Genomic DNA, 21,172 nt, shown 5'->3' with positions numbered 1-21,172 from the left:
TTCTATGATTCTATGATTCTATAAGTCATGGGGGGGCAGAAGAACGGGAGTGTGGGGGGCAAGGAGAATCAATTGCAGCCGGCAGTGGCCCCCAGGGGCGCTGCAGAGCCGGGAGAATCACTCCAGCTCCTCCTGACTGCACATGAAAGGTTTTTTAAAAACAAAACTCACCTTTTGTAGGCGGCCATTTGTTAGGCTGCATCCATGGCAGGGAACCCTGAGCTGAGCAGCTCAATTTCAGGAAGAGGTTCCAAGACAGGTCTTAGGCCTCACGTTAGCATATGCAAGGGGCCTAACGCCTATTGTGGCAGCCTCCGGGGCACCTGAAAAATTACCCGACCTGATATGGAGACGTGCGCCACAGCCCTATAGGCCCGCTGGCACCGTCGCAAAGTGCCACAGCAAAATTCCTCCCCGCACACCCTCACCCCTGTCAGATGGGTGCCCAAGATACTCAAAGTACGTGGTCCTTGGCTTTATTAATAGAGGCATAGAGTACAAAAGCAAAGAAGTTTTGCTATACCTTTATAAAACACTGGTTAGGCCTCATCTGGATTATTGTGTTCAACTCTGGGCACCACACTTTAGGAAGGATGTCAAGGCCTTAGAGAGGGTGCAGAGGAGATTTATTAGAATGGTCCCAGGGATGAGGGACTTCAGTTATGTGGAGAGACTGGAGAAGCTGGGGTGGTTCTCCTTAGAACAAAGAAAGTTAAGGGGAGATTTGATAGAGATGCTGAAAATTATGAGGGGATTTGATAGAGTAGATAGAGAGAAACTGTTTCCAGTGGCACACCAGAAGATACAGATTTAAGATAATTGGCAAAAGAACCAGTGGGGAGATGAGGAGGATTTTTTCTTACTCAGCGAGTTTTTATGATCTGGAATGCACTGCCTGAAAGGGCGGTGGAAGCAGATTCAATGGTGACTTTCAAAAGGGAATTGGATAAATACTTGAAGGGGAAAAAATTGCAGGACTATGGGGAAAGAGCAGGGGTTTGTGGGACTAAATTGGGCAGCTCTTTCAAAGAGCTGGCACAGGCATGATGGGCCGAATAGCCTCCTTCTGTGCTGTAAGATCCCATGATTCGGAGTAGTCTGACACTGGGATTTCTGATGGGGTCAGAGTCACCAGCAGTGGGTGGCTAGAAATTCAACTCCGCCCACAATCCTCCCCATCCCTCGGCCCCCAGCCCCCCCACAATCCTCCCCATCTCACGGCCCCCAGCCCCCCACAATCCTCCCTATCCCTCGGCCCCCAGCACCCCCACAATCCTCCCCATCCCTCGGCCCCCCAGCCCCCCACAATCCTCCCCATCCCTCGGCCCCCAGCACCCCCACAATCCTCCCCATCCCTCGGCCCCCACCCCCCCCACAATCCTCCCCATCCCACGGCCTCCAGCCCCCCACAATCCTCCCCATCCCTCGGCCCCCAGCCCCCCACAATCCTCTCCATCCCTCGGCCCCCAGCACCCCCACAATCCTCCCCATCCCTCGGCCCCCCAGCCCCCACACAATCCTCCCCATCCCTCGGCCCCCAGCCCCCCACAATCCTCCCCATCCCTCGGCCCCCAGCCCCCCACAATCCTCCCCATCCCTCGGCCCCCAGCCCCCCACAATCCTCCCCATCCCTCGGCCCCCAGCACCCCCACAATCCTCCCCATCCCTCGGCCCCCCAGCCCCCCACAATCCTCCCCATCCCTCGGCCCCTAGCCCCCCACAATCCTCCCCAGGAACTTCTGAGCATTAGTGTGAAATCATCAGGGGTCAAATACAAACAGCAAAGAAACAAAGAACATAAGAAACATAAGAAATAGGAACCTGAGTAGGCCATACCGCCCCTCGAGCCTGCTCTGCCATTCAATAAGATCATGGCTGATCTTCTACCTCAACTCCACTTTCCCGCCCAATCCCCATATCCCTTGATCCGCTGAGAGTCCAAAAATCTATCTATCTCAGCCTTGAATATACTCAACGAATCAGCATCCACAGCTCTCTGGGGTAGAGAATTCTAAATATTCACAACCCTCTGAGTGAAAAAATTCCTCCTCATCTCAGTCTTAAATGTCCGACCCGTTATCCCGAGACTATGCCCTCTAGTTCTAGACTCTCCAGCCATGGGAAACAGCCTCTCAGCATCTGCCCTGTCAAGCCCCCTCAGAATCTTATATGTTTCAATGAGATCCCCTCTCATTCTTCTAAACTCCAGAGAGTATAGGCCCATTCTACTCAACCTCTCCTCATAGGACAACCCTCTCATCCCAGGAATCAATCTAGTGAACCTTAGTTGCACAGCCTCCAAGGCAAGTATATCCTTCCTTACGTAAGGAGACCAAAACTGTACACGGTATTCCAGGTGAGGTCTCACCAAAGCTCCTTACAATTGTAGCAGGACTTCCTTAGTGTTGTTTTTTTTTTATTCGTTCACGGAATGTGGGCGTCGCTGGCGAGGCCAGCATTTATTGCCCATCCCTAATTGTACTCCAACCCCCTTGCAATAAAGGCCAACATACCATTTGCCTTCCTAATTGCTTGCGTACCTGCATGCTAACTTTCTGTGTTTTGTGTACAAGGACACCCAAATCCCTCTGAACACCAACATTTAATAATTTCTCACCATTTGAAAAATATTCTGTTTTTCTATTTTTCCTACCAAAGTGAATAACCTCACATTTCCCCACATTATACCCCATCTGCCACCTTCTTGCCCACTCACTGAACCTGTCTATGTCCCTTTGCAGACTCGTTGGGCCCGATATTAGGAGGGAGGTGGGTTGGCAGCAGAGGGTCGACTGGGCGCTTGGGCGATCGTAAGTAAATTGAAGCCACTTACCTTGGCTTCCGGGTTTCGCGCTGGAAAGCTGCGCAGTGGGCGGACTGCGCACCCACATCATAGGCTGTCAGCTGGAGGAGCCCTATTTAAAGGGGCAGTCCTCCACTGACTGATGCTGCAGAAAATAGGCAAAAATTACAGCATGGAGCAGCCCAGGGGGAAGGCTGCTCCCAGGTTTAATGATGCCTCACTCCAGATCTTACTGGATGGGTGAGGAGGAGGGAGGAGGGAGGAGGGAGGAGGGAGATCTTCCACCTGGCGGACAGGAGGAAGTGGCCTGTCTCTGCCACCACGAAGGCCTGGCTCGAGGTGGCAGAGGAGATCACCAGCAACACCAACGTATCACGCACCTGCATACAGTGCAGGAGGAGCTTCAATGACCGAACCAGGTCAGGCGAAGTGAGTACTCTTACTCATTCCCCTACACTCCATCTGCCACATCACCACCCCCACCCCACATCTCCTTCTGCACTGCCAACACTACTCTATCACATCACTCCTCACACCCACTGAACCCTCATCCTCATCTTACCTTCACTTCCTCACCTCCCCAGTACTCATCCCACCACTACCACTCAACCCAATCCTCATACAATCTCATGGGTCTGTCTCATACTCACCCACTCATGCATCTCTTTCACAGTCAGCCTCACCCAACCTGCTACTACCTGTGCTGCAGCCACAGAGCATGCATCATGTATGTGTAGTAGGAAGCGTAAGGCAAACGTGTCGTGAGCATGAAGGGGATGCACAAGGGTGTTTGAGGGTTTGTCATGGTTTTTACTTATATTGTCACCACTACTGCCACGTCTTGGCCATTCTTGACTGGCTTGTGCAATAATGCCCTTTCATGAGGTTCTCCATGAACACCCTTGATGCCACCCATTGGGTCACCCTACAGTGGGTGTGTGTGTAGTTGCACGATTACTTTGTGCAGGTGCCTGTTGCGCAGCACCGTGTTGTGTAGCTCCACGTGGCGGAGGTGGATGGCGTGCCTGGCAAGGCTGGTGATGTTGCTCGTCCTCCATTGGAGTGATGAATGCAGCAATGGAACCCCACCCCCCCACCCCATCCTGACAGTGTGAGTGTGAGGTGGTCCGCAAAGTAGGTAAATGTGTTTGGACAGCAGAGTTTAGGGTATGATGTAATAATTTTGAGTGTGGAGACAACGGTGCGGCAGGCAAAACTTTGTCTGAGGTGACAGAGTGCCCTGCTGCAATGAATGAGGTATTCCCCCCAACTGTCAAGGAATCCTCTGCATCTCCCAATGTCTGCTGACTGAAACACGTCTGCAACAACAGGGAGTGTTTCCCACAGCATGGGAAACGCGCTGAGGAGAGTCCAAAATCACATCCCTGTTAAAATCTCTTCCCAATGAGGTCTGAGAACGACCTCAAGTACCTCTCTAACTATCTAAACTGTCATCCTGCCGGCTTTAATTGCTGGTGGGAGTCCCACATGCGGGGGCTGCGCGCGCACCGATTCGTGTCATAGGGGAACCCGGAAGTGGGTGGGTTGGAGCCGGGCTCCGGACCCGCTCCGGGATTCCCCAATTTTAGGAACCGCCCCACCACGAACGCACCCGCTAGGCCATCCGAAAATTGACCCCATTGTGTCCTCCTCACAGGTTACTTTCCCACCTAGCTTTGTATCGTCAGCAAACTTAGCCCTTTGTATATTACAAAAGGTTGCTCCCCCTCCTCCCACATTATGTAGACTCCTGATGAGGGCGATCCTGCCAGTTCCCAACTGGGATGAATTGAGGATTTTGTGGGATATTGTTCACTTCTCCCCATTACTACCCATCACCAGACAGAAACATGCTCTCCTTACCCATGGCTTTAGCAAGGGCTATGACCACCTCCTGGCATGTGGTCTTCTCATTGACCCCGCAGACCACTCGTTGAACTCCGTCCACCCACACCTTCAGCTCCATGGTCCAAAGCTTCGATCGGGAGGGTGGTGGGGTCTCAATGCCAGGCCTTCATGAAGCAGTTATAGCAATAGCCTCTCCTCATACGGGCACTGAGGTGTCGCACTAGAGTGAAGACTGAATCTGGGAATAAGAGAGAAAATGGAAATTAGAGCTTCGAACTGAATGAGAATGCGTGGGATTTTGTTGGTTTGGGCAATCGAACACCTTTAGTCAAACGGTATCAATATAAAATATTCCCAGCAGAGGTAAAATTCACGATAAATCTTCTAGTTCTTCCAATAATATGCCCCAACCCATAATTCAGAAGGGTGCTTCCTACCGCACAGCTTAGAGTCTGTACACAATGCTGAAATACCCCATTACACTTTCTTTAACTCGACTACCTCACTCTTCTCTTGCCATCAGTAACAAGGAGCAGCTGCAGACAGTGTTTGTGAATCCCGTAGAACAGTGGCAATTCATCAGAAAGTGCAGCAATTGGGTGTAACTATAGAGACAGACCACCCAGGCTGGATCACCTTCACCTACATCTAAACTTAATGATGTAGCCACTTGGGAGTGAATTACATCCAGAGCCATGGTTGAACCAATTCTGTGTTTGACGGTTCCTTGTATCAGCTTCATTACCAGCCCTGGCTGTAAATTACTCTGAGGGTCCTAATTTGCAGCCTGTAGCCATTCCTGTACCTGCTCAATCCAAACACCAATGTCTTGCTCATTGCCATTCTGGATTGTATCCATCTTGTGTTTTGTCCCCAACTCCCTTTTGCAGCAACTAGATCACTGGAGCCCAGGCCATTTAGGAGTGAAATCAAGAAGCACGTTTTTCGCACAAAGGATGGTGGAAATCTGGAACTCTCTCCTCCAAAAGGCAGCGGACGCTGGGGTTCAATTCAATTTTTCAAAACTGAGATAGATAGATTTTTGTTGGGTAAGGGTATCGAGAGATATGGAACAAAGGTGGATAAATGGAGTTGAGGTACAGATCAGCCATGATCTGATTGGATTGTGGAGCAGGCTCGAGGGGACGAATGGCCTCCACCAGTTCCTATCTTTCTATTGTGTTAATTAGCTAGAAACAGAATTTCGAGCCTTTCCAAAGCAATTCAGTTTCAAATTCAGGCAAACAGCTGTATTTCAAAGATTTTTCCTCCACGCCTGTCCAAGTGCTGGACCCTGCTCAGGATCAGTTCCACAGCCACTGGCAGCCCATCGCACATTAACTAACCACAGCGTCCTGGTCATCAGTGTCGGCCATGGGAAATCAAACCCTATTATTTACCAATGGCAGCCTGCGGCAAAGAGCAAATCTGATTTAAAAAAGACACATCAGGCCGGAATTTTCTCCGACCGGCTTGGCAAGGCTGTCCACACATCCTGCGGACAAAGACTACGAAAATACTTACCTCGTGGTCTCCGACGTCCACTTGCTCCATTTTAACTTTTTTCTCAGTTCAGAGCTGTAATATCAATGCACCTCCCTTCGCACCGATAGACTCTGTGGGAATGGAAGCCCCGCCCACAGAATCTGTCAAGAATGGAAGTCCCGCCCACAGAATCTGTCAAGAAGAGAAGTCCCGCCCACAAGCAGGCAAGTAAAACTCATTCATTTAAAGTGAAATTCTCTATGTTAGTGTCAATAAAAATTTAACATACCTAATTATAAAAAGCCAAGCAAATGATTTAATTTAATGAAACTTACAGAAGTTAAAAGTTAGAATTTTTTTTTAAAAATGTTTAATTTTTAAAAATAAATTTTAATGATCAAAAAATTTGGCAGATGGAATATAACGTGGGAAAATGTGAAGTCGTCCACTTTGGGAGGAAAAATAAAAAAACTAAATATTATTTGAATGGAGAAATACTACAAAACGCTGCGGTACAGAGGGATCTGGACATGGAGGGTCCTCGTACATGAAACACAAAAAGTCAACATACAGGTGCAGCAGGTAATCCGGAAGGTAAACGGAATATTGGCCTTTATTTCTAGGGGGGTGGAATATAAAAGCAGGGAAGTCATGCTACAACTGTACAGGGTGCTGGTGAGACCACACCTGGAGTACTGCGTACATTTCTGGTGCCCTTATTTAAGGAAGGACATAATTGCATTTGAGGCAGTTCAGAGAAGGTTCACTAGGTTGATTCCAGGCATGGAAGGTTGTCTTATGAGGAAAGATTGAACAGGTTGGGTCTATACTCATTGGAGTTTAGAAGAATGAGAGGAGACCTTATTGAAACATACAAGATTCTGAGGGGACTCGATAGGGTAGATGCTGAGAGGATGTTACCCCTCATGGGAGAATCTAAAGCTAGGGGGCATAGTCTCAGAATAAGGGGTCACCCGTTTAAGACGGAAATGAGGAGGAATTTCTTCTCCCAGAGGGTCGTGAATCTTTGGAATTCTTTACCCCAAAAAACTGTGGAGGCTGAGTCATTGAATACATTCAAGGCTGAGTTAGACAAATTTTTGATCGGCAAAGGAGTCAAAGGATATGGGGAAAAGGCGGGAAAGTGGAGTTGAAGTAAAAATCAGATCAGCCATGATCTCATTGAATGGCGGAGCAGGCTCGAGGGGTCGAATGACCTACTCCTGCTCCTATCTCTTATGGTCTTATGGTCTTATTAAAATAAGAGTAATTTGACATACCATATTTTTAAAATTTAATTTTTTGTTGTTTGGCAGTCATTAACAGTCATCATGCTTCTAAAAAGTAGTGTAGGGCTGGTATTTTCCAGTGTATCTTTTGGTGGTGTAAGTATCTTTGTTTCAGCTGGGCAGGTGGGTAAGTTTACGAATGTTTCCTGATTTTATTGATTGTAGCGCAGGTGGCCCTTTAATTCGTAACTGTCAAACCGCCGGCGAACCAATGGGAGCAAGTTTGCGATTTCGGGGTTTTACTGCGCACGTGCGCATTCGTGAACTTGCACAATGGATTCACCGGCGGTTGGAGAGGACGCCATTACAGAGCGGCGTCCTCAGGTGAGTAATTTCTAGCCCATTAATTTGTTTGATTAATGATTGCAATGTGGACATAATCACGAACCAATGAATTGGGACACACTGGCAGTCAGTCGCAACACCCAAATGGAAAGAAAGAAAGACTTGTATTTTCACCCAATGAAGTACATTTTTTTTTGAAGTGTAGTCACTGTTGTAATGTAGGAAACGCGGCAGCCAATTTGCGCACAGCAAGGTCCCATAAACAGCAATGAGATAATCACGAGATAATCTGATTTAGTGATGTTGGTTGAGGGATAAATATTGACCAGGACACCAGGGAGAACTCCCCTGCTCTTCTGCAAAAGAGTGCCATGGGATCTTTTATGTCCATCCGAGAGGGTAGACAGGGCCTCGGTTTAATGTCTCATCCAAAAGGCGGCATCTCCGACAATGTAGTGCCCCCTCAGTACTGCACTGGACTGTCAGCCTGGATTATGTGCTCCAGTCTCTGGAGTGGGACTTGAACCCACAACCATCTGACTCAGAGGTGAGAGAGCTACCCACTGAGACAAGGCTGACACCTTCAGGGTGCGAACCTTCCCCTACCCGAGCTGCCAATCCCACTACATATACACATCTCTGACTAATATGCATCCATCACACTTCGAACACCACACTGTCAAAGTGCAAAAAAAGACAAGAGAAAGCGACTTCCTGCTGTTTTTTCTGACATTGGTAACCAGGCCTCTCCCCGCGAGCAGGAGCCAGAGATTTACAAGCAGCTGCCAGCCTACAGAACCTTCCCTCAGCAGTTGGCCTCAAGATGTGCCAATTTAAGTTGCTTCCCCACAGTAAGGACCTCAGCAGTGGCTTGAACTCACAACCAGCTAACTCTGGGGGAGAGTGCTATCAGCATCAGGGCTGACACATCAGGCTTACATGTAACATGGGAGCATTTCTGGCAGATGTGATAAAATGCTGCATAAATGCAAGTCATTTTTTTCCCATTGTTTACTGCAGGCCTTGCTCTAAAGGACTCTAGAACTCTCTAGTCGAAAATAGCTCTGCTGTAGTCAGGGCAATTCAGTGTGTAATGAACAGACCCAGTGTGAAAGGAGGATCATCCGAGGGCCTGATTTGTTACCAGTTCAATTTAGTTCAAGAACATCCAACATTGAAGTGATCCTCCATGGAATGAGAGAGTTTTTTAAAATTCATTCATGGGATGTGGGCGTCGCTGGCGAGGCCAGCATTTTTTACCCATCCCTAATTGCCCTTGAGAAGGTGGTGGTGAGCCGCCTTCTTGAACCGCTGCAGTCTGTTGGTGAAGGTTCTCCCATTGTGCTGTTAGCTAGGGTATTCTAGGATTTTGACCCAGCGATATATTTCCAAGGCAGAATGGTGTGTGACTTGGAGGGGAACGTGCAGGTGGTGTTGTTCCCATGTGCCTGCTGCTCTTGTCCTTCTAGGTGGTTGGGAGGTGCTGTCAAAGAAGCCTTGGCGAGTTGCTGCAGTGCATCCTGTAGATGGTACACACTGCAGCCACAGTACGCCGGTGGTGAAGGGAGTGAATGTTTAAGGTGGTGGATGGGGTGCCAATCAAGCGGGCTGCTTTGTCCTGGATCGTGTCGAGCTTCTTGAGTGTTGTTGGAGCTGCGCTCATCCAGGCAAGTGGAGAGTATTCCATCACACTCCTGACTTGTGCTTTTTAGATGGTGGAAAGGCTTTGGGGAGTCAGGAGGTGAGTCACTCGCCACAGAATACCCAGCCTCTGACCTGCTCTTGTAGCCACAGTATTTATGTGGCTGGTCCAGTTAAGTTTCTGATCAATGGTGACCCCCAGGATGTTGTTGGTGGGGGATTCGGCGATGGTAATGCCGTTGAGTGTCAGGGAGAGGTGGTTAGAATCTCCCTTGTTGGAGATGGTCATTGCCTGGCACTTGTCTGGCGCGAATGTTACTTGCCACTTATCAGCCGTATTTAATAGATGCCCTTGTGTTAGGGTTGCCAACACTGGTTGGACGTATTCCTGGAGGTTTCATCACATGACCTCCCGCCTCCAACTGCCTCGCCTCCACACTTCTGTCATTGGTTGCCCGACACGCCCATCCTCGCAGCACACGGCCCTCCCGCACCAATTGGAAGTGCAAACAAACTCCTCGTTACCCGATTGGATGATTAAACAGGCACTTGACCTGTTAATTAAGTCACTTTTTTTTTGCATCTCCAATATTTTTATAATCAATAAAACAAAAATGTCCAAAGAAAATGAAAAAAACCCGCTAATTTTTTTATTGCCCCAATGATTTTTCTCCCAGGCTGTTCGCAGCAGGGTCCAGGAGATTAATTCCTGGAGACTCCAGAACAATCCTGGAGGGTTGGCAACTCTAGCTTGTTCATCTCATGTGTAATGAATGATTCACAGACTGGTATTTTCACTGCTGCCAGGACATTTTGTGCAGCATTGTGGCTTTTGGGCAGCAAACCGTGGTAAATGCAGAAATACACGGCATGCCTCAGTAAATCACGTGCCCTACTTCTGTTGCCCTGAGCAACAGATAATATTAAAACAAAATCTCTGAGGTGGAACTGCATTGAGTGAAACGAGATGCCTCCCTCTACAAACTCGCAGGAGTTAGAATTAATTGGAGTCAAATTTTAATAGAACTTTGGTTCATTTCTTTCAGACAGATTCACTCCAGATAGAAACGGTCCTGTTTGCGTTCATTCTGAGTACTCTGAACTCTTCCCTCCCCCTCTTCCCCCGGTTTGACCATGACTAGCCTCACTGGACTGAGCACAGAGCAAAAATGGCCACCGAGGGTGCCAAGCATTGGGTAATGCTACACCCTCGCCAACGTGGGAAAGAATCACCTCTTGAGGTGGTGCTGTGTGTCACTGGCAATTCTGGTGTTTCCTCACTTATATGACGGCATTGCCTCCCAAGTTAAGGCTGTCACCAGCGGCAATAATGTGATGGAAATGCAGCATGAATGCACACCCACCCCTACTCAGCCAAGGCTTTGAATCCCAATCACTGTAAAGTGGATATTTGTCGGAATGAACAACATTTGTTTCCCAAGTGGAGACAGAATGGCCCAGGAAACCCTTCTGACTCAACGGATTTAGTCCACCACCACCTACTACCATCTCCGGTCTATTGATATGGAGTTCAGGATTGATATTTCAGTGTCAGCCTTGGCTCAGTCGGTAGCACTCTCGCCTCAGACGTTTGTGAGTTCAAGTCCCACCCCAGAGACTTGAGCACAAAATCGAGGCTGACTCTCCAGTGCAGTACCGAGGGAGTGCTGCACTGTCAGAGGTGCCGTCTTTTGGATGAGATGTTAAACTGAGGAGCTGCCGAGCAGGAGATGTACCTCTGGACAAACTGTGAGCAGCAAATACCCAATTCTCAATTAAGCCCCGTGCCATACGACAGTCTGCTTGGTGCCTACACTTATCCGTGTCAATTTCTTGCAATTACCCCGTGACCATCACCATAATCTCCCATAACAAATCATCAATTCCCACTATAACTAATGCCTGTTTATTCAGCAAGTTCATGTTTGAAGTGCTTGTTGTGGTCTTTATTGTACATCTGTGCATCACAGTTATACACTGTAACTGAATGGAGTTAATGTATATTCAGCAGGGTAAGGGTCACTCACTGTGTAACTGTACAGACTTGCTGTTTATTCAGCAGGGTAAGGGTCACTCACTGTGTAACTGTATGGAGTTAATGTTTATTCAGCAGGGTAAGGGTCACTCACTGTGTAACTGTATGGAGTTAATGTTTATTCAGCAGGGTAAGGGTCACTCACTGTGTAACTGTATGGAGTTAATGTTTATTCAGCAGGGTAAGGGTTAACATCAACGTACTTTCAGACGACTATGGTTGATTACAATTTACAGCCCGATCCTGAAGAACTGTCAGGAGGACTGATGAATTCTGACAGTTACTGCTGGTCTCTGAAAAAATTAATTATTCTTTAACTCTGTGGCAGGACCCCTCCCCCATTAAGGAATTAATGAACTGAAGGAGGTTTGTGCTGACACTGTCTGGCTTTTCCGCAATTCCGGACCAGGAATAAAGCACGGACATCTCAGAGCCACAGTAATTGAAAAAAAACATTGGCCTCTCTCTAATCTGACAACCCATCAACCATGCAAATCCTCTTTCAGAGACATGCATCATTCAGTTCCAAATGATTAAAAAAATCTTAGGAAGTCTGATTACACCAGCGTTATATAAGCTGGTAGGGCCTGCCAGATGATTGAGAAATCATAGGGACAGGAGTAGGCCATTCAGCCTCTTGAACCTGTTCTGCCAATCAATTATATCATGGCTGATCTGTACCTCAACTCCATTTACCTGCCTGGACATCCTTAATGAACAAAAATTTACCGACTGCAGTCTTGAAAATTTCAATTGGCCCCTGGCATCCACAGCCATTTGAGGGAGCCAGTTCCACATTTACACTACCCTTTGTGTGAAAGAGTGCCCCCTGATATAGTGACTACATCAGATGGACAGGACGTCACACCGAGAGAGATGGAATAATGTGAGTGCACCCTCAGCTAATGACTGGGTGTGTATAAAGACGAGGGCTTAACTTGTCAACTGGGCACACATTGTCTAATTGATAACCACCCCACGGTGTTTTCTGGGACTCTCCAATATTTAAATCCTTTCTTCATCTGCTCAGATCTGGAGACAAAACCATCCAGGATTGAAATCTTTTTTTGCCAGCTGTCAAGAGATTAACAAAGAAAGGACGGATTTGCTTTGTGCTGACTGACCTTTACCTCCCGAAGCTTTTTGTCTCTTTGTGGTACAAATTGTAAATCTCTGGGATTATGAGTATGAAAGAAGTCCTACGAATGTAATACAGTGACTATCCATACGCTTTAACGCTTTAAAGAGGCTCTGTCATCAAATGGAGGAGCTGGGACTGGAGCCATCCATCACGTTATCCGAATTCTGGGGTAAATTTCCAACATGCACTCCCCAGGCACAGGTCTCTGTACTTGGAGCACTAATGATGAAAAAATCATCCCTTTGATTTTATGTTGTTTTTTTAATTGAGAAACCTGGTTGAAGGGCGAAGGCTCATAGTGCAGGATATCTCATGGGTGCAAAATAGGGAAGATGAGATAAATTGGCTAGGTGAAGCAAATCTTGGTGTTTCAAAGCCATCGGCTGCTGAAACCCTCATCCATGCCTTTGTTACTTCCAGACTTGACTTTTCCAATGCTCTCCTGGCCGGCCTCCCATCTTCCACTCTCTGTGAACTTGAGCTCATCCAAAACTCTACTACCCGTATCCTAACTCGCTCCAAATCCCACACCCCATCACCCCTGTGCTCGCTGACCTACATTGGCTCCCAGTCCGGCAACGCCTTGATTTTTAAATTCTCATTCTTGTTTTCAAATCCCTCCATGGCCTCGCCCCTCCTTATCTCTGTAAACTCCTCCAGCCCTACAACCCTCCGAGATCTCTGCGCTCCTCTAATTCTGACATCCCCAATTTCCTTCACTCCAATATTGGCAGCCGTGCCTTCAGCTGCCTAGACCCCAGGTTCTGGAATTCCCTCCCTAAACCTCTCCACCACTCCACCTCTCCCCTCCTTTAAGTTGCTCCTTAAAACCTACCTCTTTGACTAAGGTTTTGGTCACCTGTCCTAATATCTCCTTAGGTGGCTCGATGTCAAATTTTATCTGATAACGCTCCTGTGAAGCGCCTTGGAACAACTTTACTACGTTAAATGTGCTATATAAATGCAAGTTGTTGTTTTTGTTGTCCTGGGAAAGAATGAATTAAAGAAGCAGATCACACCCTGTGGTTATTTTCCAACGTACCGCTGGAGTGTAAAATGGTGTTACGGGTCAGGCGGTCGCCGTAGAAACCCCCCAGTGGAAATGAAAACTGGGCGGTTTCTCGTAATGGACACCTGACCCTCAACGCTGGTATTACACTCCATTGGTAAGTTGGTACCCACATTAGGTCTTCATTTCCAACACAGTGAGAGTGCAGGAAGGGCAAGTCAAAGGATGCAGCCTCCTGCTGCAGTCTGTTCCTCCAGTTATGAATTGTGTGGACTGCAGTGATAACAGGATCAGTGATCAGAGTATAAATGACTGAAGTGAGGTGCGGCCTACACAATGGCTCTATGGGGAAAGGCCACTGTGTAAGGCCACCCCACTTTGTATTGTACAGGATGTGTTAGAAGATATGTACTGTGTTTTGAATTGTAATAATGAGATCATAGTGTGTATGATCTGCATTGTAATGGTTTGAACTAGATTGTTTGAAATTGAAGTCCTTTTACATTGAACTGTGCGTATCTTTAAATTTTATGAAATAAAGTATATTTTGAAATATAAAAAAAATGACTGGCTGTATGAAAGCTGTGTAAACTCGGCAAGGTACTAGAAAACTGTGCAGTCATTTTCACATCTCTTCCCACATAAAGGATCCAGTGAAAGAGACTTACATTCTAATTCAAACCATCCAGCGTACATGCATTTTGGACTGACTGTTCTCTTGTCCACATTTGCAGGTGAATATCAGCAGTGCTCTCCACTCTGTCCCTCTTCTCTATGAGAAACTGCTGCTCCAGTGGATTGACAGTCTGCTACGCATTGTGGGCAGCAATTCCTGATATGGTGATAGTTTCACAAGATCAGGAATTTCTGCTCGCAGCATTGGCTGAGGGAGCGGAGAATTAGGAAAGAGTGCCAATGTGAACTAGGGAGGTAGAGGAAGAAAGTAAATGACCAGCATGAACTTAGGCAAAGGTATGAAGAGTGCCAGCATGAACTGGGAGAGAGTGGGCAAAGAGTGCCAACGTGAACTGGGAAAGAGTGGATGAAGAGTGCCAATGTGAACTGGGAAAGAGTGGGTGAAGAGTGCCAATATGAACTGGGAAAGAGTGGGTAAAGAGTGCCAATGTGAACTGGAAAAGAGTGGGCGAAGAGTGCCAATGTGAACTGGGAGAGAGTGGGTGAAGAGTGCTAATGTGAACTGGGAGAGAGTGGGCGAAGAGTGCCAATGTGAACATTCTATGTGACTGTGACCGTGGTGAACGATCCCTCCTCATCCTTCTCGACCTGTCTGCTGCCTTTGACACGATTGACCAAACCACCCTCCTCCAAAGCCTTTCCGTCGTCCAGGTGGGTGGGACTGCACTCGCCTGGTTCCATCTATCCAGTCGTAGACAGAGAATAACCGGCAATGGCTTTTCTTCCCGCTCCCGCATCATTACCTCGGGATTCCCCCAAGGATCTATCCTTGGCCCCCTCCTATTTCTCATCTACATTCTGCCCCTCGGCGATATCATCCGAAAACACGTCAGGTTTCACATGTAACCTGACGACACCCAGCTCGACCTGACCACCACCTCCCTCGACCCCTCCACTGTCTCTGATTTGTCACACTGCTTGTCCGACATCCAGAGTTGGATGAGCAGAAATTTCCTCCAACTAAATATTGGGAAGGCTGAAGCCATTGTCTTCGGTCCCCACCACAAACTCCGTTCCCTAGCCACCAACTCCATCTCTCTCCCTGGCCACTGTCTGAGGCTGAACCAGACCATTTGCAACCGTGGCGTCCTATTATACCCTCTCTGCTACATCACCAAGACCGCCTATTTCCACCTCCTTAACATCGCCTGTCTCCGACCCTGCCTCAGCTCATCTACTTGAAACCCTCATCCATACCTTTGTTATCTCTAGACTTGACTATTTCAATGCTCTCCTGGCCGGCCTCCAATCTTCCACCCTCCATAAATTTGAACTCTTCAAAAACTCTGCTGCCTGTGTCCCGTTCACCCATCACCCCTGTGCTCGCTGACCTACATTGGTTCCCGGTCCGGCAACGCCTCGATTTTAAAATTCTCATTCCTTGTTTTCAAATCCCTCCATGGCCTCACCCCTCCCTATCTCTGTTGGCTCCTCCAACCCTACAACCCTCTGAGATCTCTGTACTCCTCCAATTCTGGACTCTTGCGCATCCCCGATTTTCATCGCTCCACCATTGGTGGCCGTGCATTCAGCTGCCTAGGTCCTAAGCTCTGGAATTGCCTCCCTAAACCTCTCCACCTCTCCAACTCTCTCTCTCCCTCTGCTCCTTTAAGGCCCTCCTTAAAACCTACCTCTTTGACCGAGCTTTTGGTTCACCTGTCCTAATATCTCCCAATGTGGCTCGGTGTCAATTTTTGTCTGAAAAGCCTTGGGACATTTTACTACATTAAAGGTGCAAGTTGTTGTTGTTGGCAGAAGGGAGTGAAGAGTGCCAGCATGTAATGCGGAGGTTCTGCTCTGCCCCTGAGTGGCCCCAGGAATTTCCAGGCTAATGTGCACATACTGCACCCCTGGAGCAGCAGGAGTCAGAGAACGTTATGATATATGATGGTAAAACAATAATGCAGCAAAATAAAATCCTGAATCAGCATCTTCAGGAGATGAACTGTACCCCAATATGAATCAGTGTTTTCAGGAGATGAACTGTACCCCAATATGAATCAGTGTTTTCAGGAGATGAACTGTACCCCAGTACTGAAATGCAGCACGGGCCCAATGCACAGAGGATGTATGTATCCAAGCAACTATTTAATAAATCTCACCACCATACGGAATGCAATTTTTGCAGCATGACGTACAAGACTGCTTCCAACGTTAGTAGCAAGAGACACAGAGTTTGGCCAAGTATCCTTAGCTAGCACTTCCGAGCTCTCTACACAGCCCCCTTCAAATATGGGCAACCCCCTTGAGGCCTGTCTGTTAAGCCCATCAATTAAAGTTAATTTGTGCATGGATGTTATTTTCTCTTCTCCCCTTGGTATTCTGTGTGTGAGATACTGCTCTATGGGTCAGCCCATTGCAGTATGGCTGTTCTGGCTGACTGTGTTCTCAGAGGAAGTGCCGGAGACTGAGATTACACTGCGTCCCCAGAGTTAATGGCTGTTTATTTTAACACTGGCTGCTGCTCCGGCCTCAGCCTAGGGTCAGAATTTTCAAATCCTTTTGTTCAATTTGACAGATCTCTGGTAGTCGCTGATGGTCACATGGAGGCCTGTAAATAAGCTGACTGTGCAGGCCATGCGAATCGTAGGGGCAAAAACTGCCTAAACCTGATTGACAAAAGCTACTGAAAGTCCAGCAACATCACAAACAGTGCTGGAGTTAGAGAGAGTCAGTCAGTCTCCATTAGGCACGTAACTGAGAGAGAGTCAGACGGCCTGGAATATTAAAGAAAGAAAGAAAGACTTGTATTTAAACAGCGCCTTTCATGACCTCAGAATGCCCCAAAGTGCTTTAGAGCCAAATTAAGTACTTTTTGAAGTGTAGTCACTGTTGTAATGTAGGATACAGGGCAGCCAATTTATGTACAGAAAGGTCCCACAAACAGCAATGAGATAATGACCAGACTATATTTTTTTAATGGTGCTGGTTGAGGAATAAATATTGGCCAGGACACCGGGCAGAATTCCCTTGCTTTTCTTTGAAATAGTGCTATGGGATCTTTTACACCACCTGAGAGGGCAGAAGGGGCCTCGGTTTAACATCTCATCTGAAAGACGGCACCTCTGACAGTGTAGCACTCCCTCAGTTGTGCACTGAAGTGTCAGCCTAGATTATGTGCTCAAGTCTCTCGAGTGGGACTTGAACCTGCTCACCGATGCACCAGGACCACTCGGCTCGGTCCAAACATGGACAAAAGAGCTGAATTCCAGAGGTGAGGTGAGAGTGACTGCCCTTGACATCAAGGCAGCATTTGACCAAGTGTGACACCAAGGAGCCCTAGTAAAATTGAAGTCAATGGGAATTGGGGGAAACTGTCCAGTGGCTGGAGTCATACCTAGCACAAAGGAAGATGGTTGTGGTTGTTGGAGGCCAATCATCTCAGCCCCAGGACATTGCTACAGGAGTTCCTCAGGGCAGTGTCCTAGGCCCAACCATCTTCAGCTGCTTAATCAATGACCTTCCCTCCATCATAAGGTCAGAAATGGGGATGTTCGCTGATGATTGCACAGTGTTCAGTTCCATTCGCAACCACTCAGATGATGAAGCAGTCCGAGCCCGCATGCAGCAAGACCTGGACAACATCCAGGCTTGGGCTGATAAGTGGCAAGTAACTTTCACGCCAGACAAGTGCCAGACAATGACCATCTCCAATAAGAGAGAGTCTAATCACCTTCCCTTGACATTCAATGGCATTACCATTGCCGAATCCCCCACCATCAACATCCTGGGGGTTACCATTGACCAGAAACTTAACTGGACCAGCCACATAAATACTGTGGCTACAAGAGCAGGTCAGAGGCTGGGTATTCTGCGGCGAGTGACTCACCTCCTGACTCCCCAAAGCCTTTCCATCATCTACAAGGCACAAGTCAGGTGTGTGATAGAATACTCTCCACTTGCCTGGATGAGTGCAGCTCCAACATCACTCAAGAAGCTCAACACCATCCAGGACAAAGCAGCCCGCTTGATTGGCACCCCATCCACCATCCTAAACATTCACTCCCTTCACCACCGGTGCACAGTGGCTGTAGTGTGCACAGAATGCACTGCAGCAACTTGCCAAGGCTTCTTCGACAGCACCTCCCAAACCCGTGACCTCTACCACCTAGATGGACAAGGGCAGCAGGCACATGGGAACAACACCACCTGCACGTTCCCCTCCAAGTCACACACCATCCCGACTTGGAAATATATCGCCGTTCCTTCATCGTCGCAGGGTCAAAATCCTGGAACTCCCTTCCTAACAGCACTGTGGGAGAACCTTCACCACACGGACTGCAGCGGTTCAAGAAGGTGGCTCACCACCACCTTCTCAAGGGCAATTAGGGATGGGCAATAAATGCCGGCCTCGCCAGCGATGCCCACATCCCATGAACAAATAAAAAAAAAACCACAACCTTCTGACTCAGAGGCAAGAGGCTACACTGAGCCACGGCTTTCCATATTAAAAGGGGCCTATTGCCTGAAACAGGCAGGCCTTTTGGACACAATTGCCGGCATTAATGGGGCGGTAAGGTCTTCAACCCCATTTTGAGACCATTACCGCCCTGTTACCGGTAGGCGGAAACAGTGAAAATCGACCCCAGTATCTTATATGCTCTGGAAGGTTCCCTCTCATCTACCTCCTTCGAAGGCTGAAAAGTCCAAAGCCTAGATTTCTGCTGTTGGCGTAGCTTCAATCCAAATGATTACTGGTGGTTTTTAGACTGTCTTGAATGGAAGTGTGCCGTTTGTGCCCAAATTTCTGAGGTTAGCTCATCTGCACAGCATCAGGGGCCGACTGGGCAGGTGCAGGGAGCAGAAAATTGTGTTTAAGTGAAATTTAAAGGGAAGAGGACAATTAAAAGGGAATCTCAGAATAGGTGAACAAAAATTCTGAAAGCCTTCGGAAAGGCTTAGAACATATCTCATTAGGAGTTTTCGTCAAGTCTGAAGATGGAATGGGCTAAGAAGTGGTGGACAAAAATGAAGGGAATGGAAACCCAAGGTGCAGGAATGAGTCTGCAGGCAAATGTCAGAGCAGCCCAGCACTTGACCATCCGTTCAATGGCTCCTGATAGTGGAGCTGCTGCTGTGGGAGGTAGTGTGGTTGGGGGGGGTGAGGGGATGGTGTTAGCTGTGGCTCAGTGGTAGCTCTCTCACCTCCGAGTCACACGGTTGTGGGTTTAAGTCCCACTCCAGAGATTTGAGCATAAAATCTAGGCTGACACTTCAGTGCAGTACTGAGGGAGTGCAGCACTGTCGGAGGTGCCGTTTTTCAGATGAGCCGTTAAGCCAAGGCTCCGTCTGCCCTCTCAGTCAGACGTGAAAGATCCCACGGCATTATTTCGAAGAAGAGCAGGGGAGTTCTCCCCGGTGTCCTGGCCAATATTTATCCCTCAACCAATATCACTAAAACAGATTATCTGGTCATTATCACATTACTGTTTGTGGGACCTTGCTGTGCGCAAATTGTGTTTCATACATTACAACAGTGACTACACTTCAAAAGTACCTCATTGGCTGTAAACTGCTTTAGGACATCCTCAGGTTGTGAAAAGCGCTGTATAAATGCAAGTTCTTTCTTTTATTTTTTTGTTACTCCACGACATTATTCTCATTGATCAGCATTGCAGCTTACCTGCAATGAGGTGCAGCCAAGTTTCAGGCCACAGCTGACTATTAAGTCACTGGATGTGCCAGCCTTATGCTATGTGGTAGCTGCATGTACCCTTGCAGCAGATGGGACAGCTTCGCACCTAGTTTGCCTGCTAACCCAGACCCTGTGGAGAGAGCTCCCCACAATCATTGCCAGATCGACATGCCAGCGACTGCAGAGATGGTCAGTGGCATCTTGGTAGGTGCGGCCAGTCAGGGTACATTGCTTGTTGATCGGCCTGGCATGCCTTCTTTCATGCAATGCCACTCAGTGGGTAGAATGCCGATGTGGTATTTACCACTGAGTCTGCTGCCAGGAGATAAGAAAGCCCTTCGGCCCAACTGATTTTATCCATTCAGAATAACAACTGCTTTCCCATTGCAGCATCTAGCTGTTTCTTAAGAGTATATTGTCCTGGCCGCAATTGGCCTTCCTGACAACACAGTGTTGGAGTGTTGGTCACTGCCTCTACAGTATAAAGAAATAAGGGCACATTTTGAGAAAATCTGAAAACTTTTGTGGAGCCTTGTTCGATAGGACTGAAGATCAGAAAATCGGACACAGAGGTTGACTTCCTCGATACGGGGAGTTCATCACCGCGTATTAATCACCGGGAGAAGAGAGCTTCGTGAGTGAGTCACTCTGACCTTCGCATACGATTGTGAGGGGTATTGATAGAGTAAATAAGGAGAAACTGTTTCCACTGGCAGGAGGGTCGGTAATCACAGGACACAGATTTAGGATAATTGGCAAAAGAACCAGAGAAGAGATGAGGAGAAAGGTTTTTACGCAGCAAGTTGTGATGATCTGGAATGCGCTGCCTGAAAGGAAGATGGAAGCAGATATAATAGTAACTTTCAAAAGGGAATTGGATAAATACTTGAAAAGGAAACATTTGCAGGGCTATGGAGAAAGAGTGGGGGAGTGGGACTAATTGGATAGCTCTTTCAAAGAGCCGGCACAAGCACGATGGGCCGAATGGTCTCCTACTGCGCTGTATCATTCCATGATTCTCAGACCAGCATCAGGAGTGCAGCTTCACCAAATGTCTGTCTTAAATTTGCCCATCAAAATGCTGAACCTGTACTTACCGGTATGCATCTGAGACAGTGCCAATTGGAAAGCAACCCCTGTGATGGATATGGATTACAGTGGTGCCAACTCACAGGCATACACGCATTTATTCTGAGTCCAACCCAACCCAGTGCCACACACAGTGTTACTGGTGTTAGGCTGAAATCCTGGACAGGGTAAAATTATCTCTTTTTCTAGTACAGTACACAAGGACATGAACTGCTT

General features: G+C 47.8%; 1 protein-coding gene across 4 annotated transcripts in view; it reads right to left on the bottom strand.

The window, feature by feature from the left end:
• The window catches only part of LOC137344386 (ras association domain-containing protein 8-like), a 93,909-nt gene that overhangs the window by 36,496 nt on the left and 36,241 nt on the right, over window positions 1–21,172 (bottom strand). For all 4 annotated transcript variants that reach the window (XM_068007287.1, XM_068007288.1, XM_068007289.1 and 1 more), the window contains exon 2: window positions 4,667–4,889. In XM_068007287.1, the coding sequence (XP_067863388.1) occupies window positions 4,667–4,769 (103 nt within the window). In that variant the 5' untranslated portion in view covers window positions 4,770–4,889. The remainder of the gene's footprint in view (window positions 1–4,666; window positions 4,890–21,172) is intronic.

Source organism: Heptranchias perlo, chromosome 27, assembly GCF_035084215.1.
Source record: "Heptranchias perlo isolate sHepPer1 chromosome 27, sHepPer1.hap1, whole genome shotgun sequence".
NCBI lineage: Eukaryota > Metazoa > Chordata > Chondrichthyes > Hexanchiformes > Hexanchidae > Heptranchias > Heptranchias perlo.
Note: the sequence above shows the minus strand (reverse complement) of the source record. Positions and strands in the feature narration are given on the sequence as shown.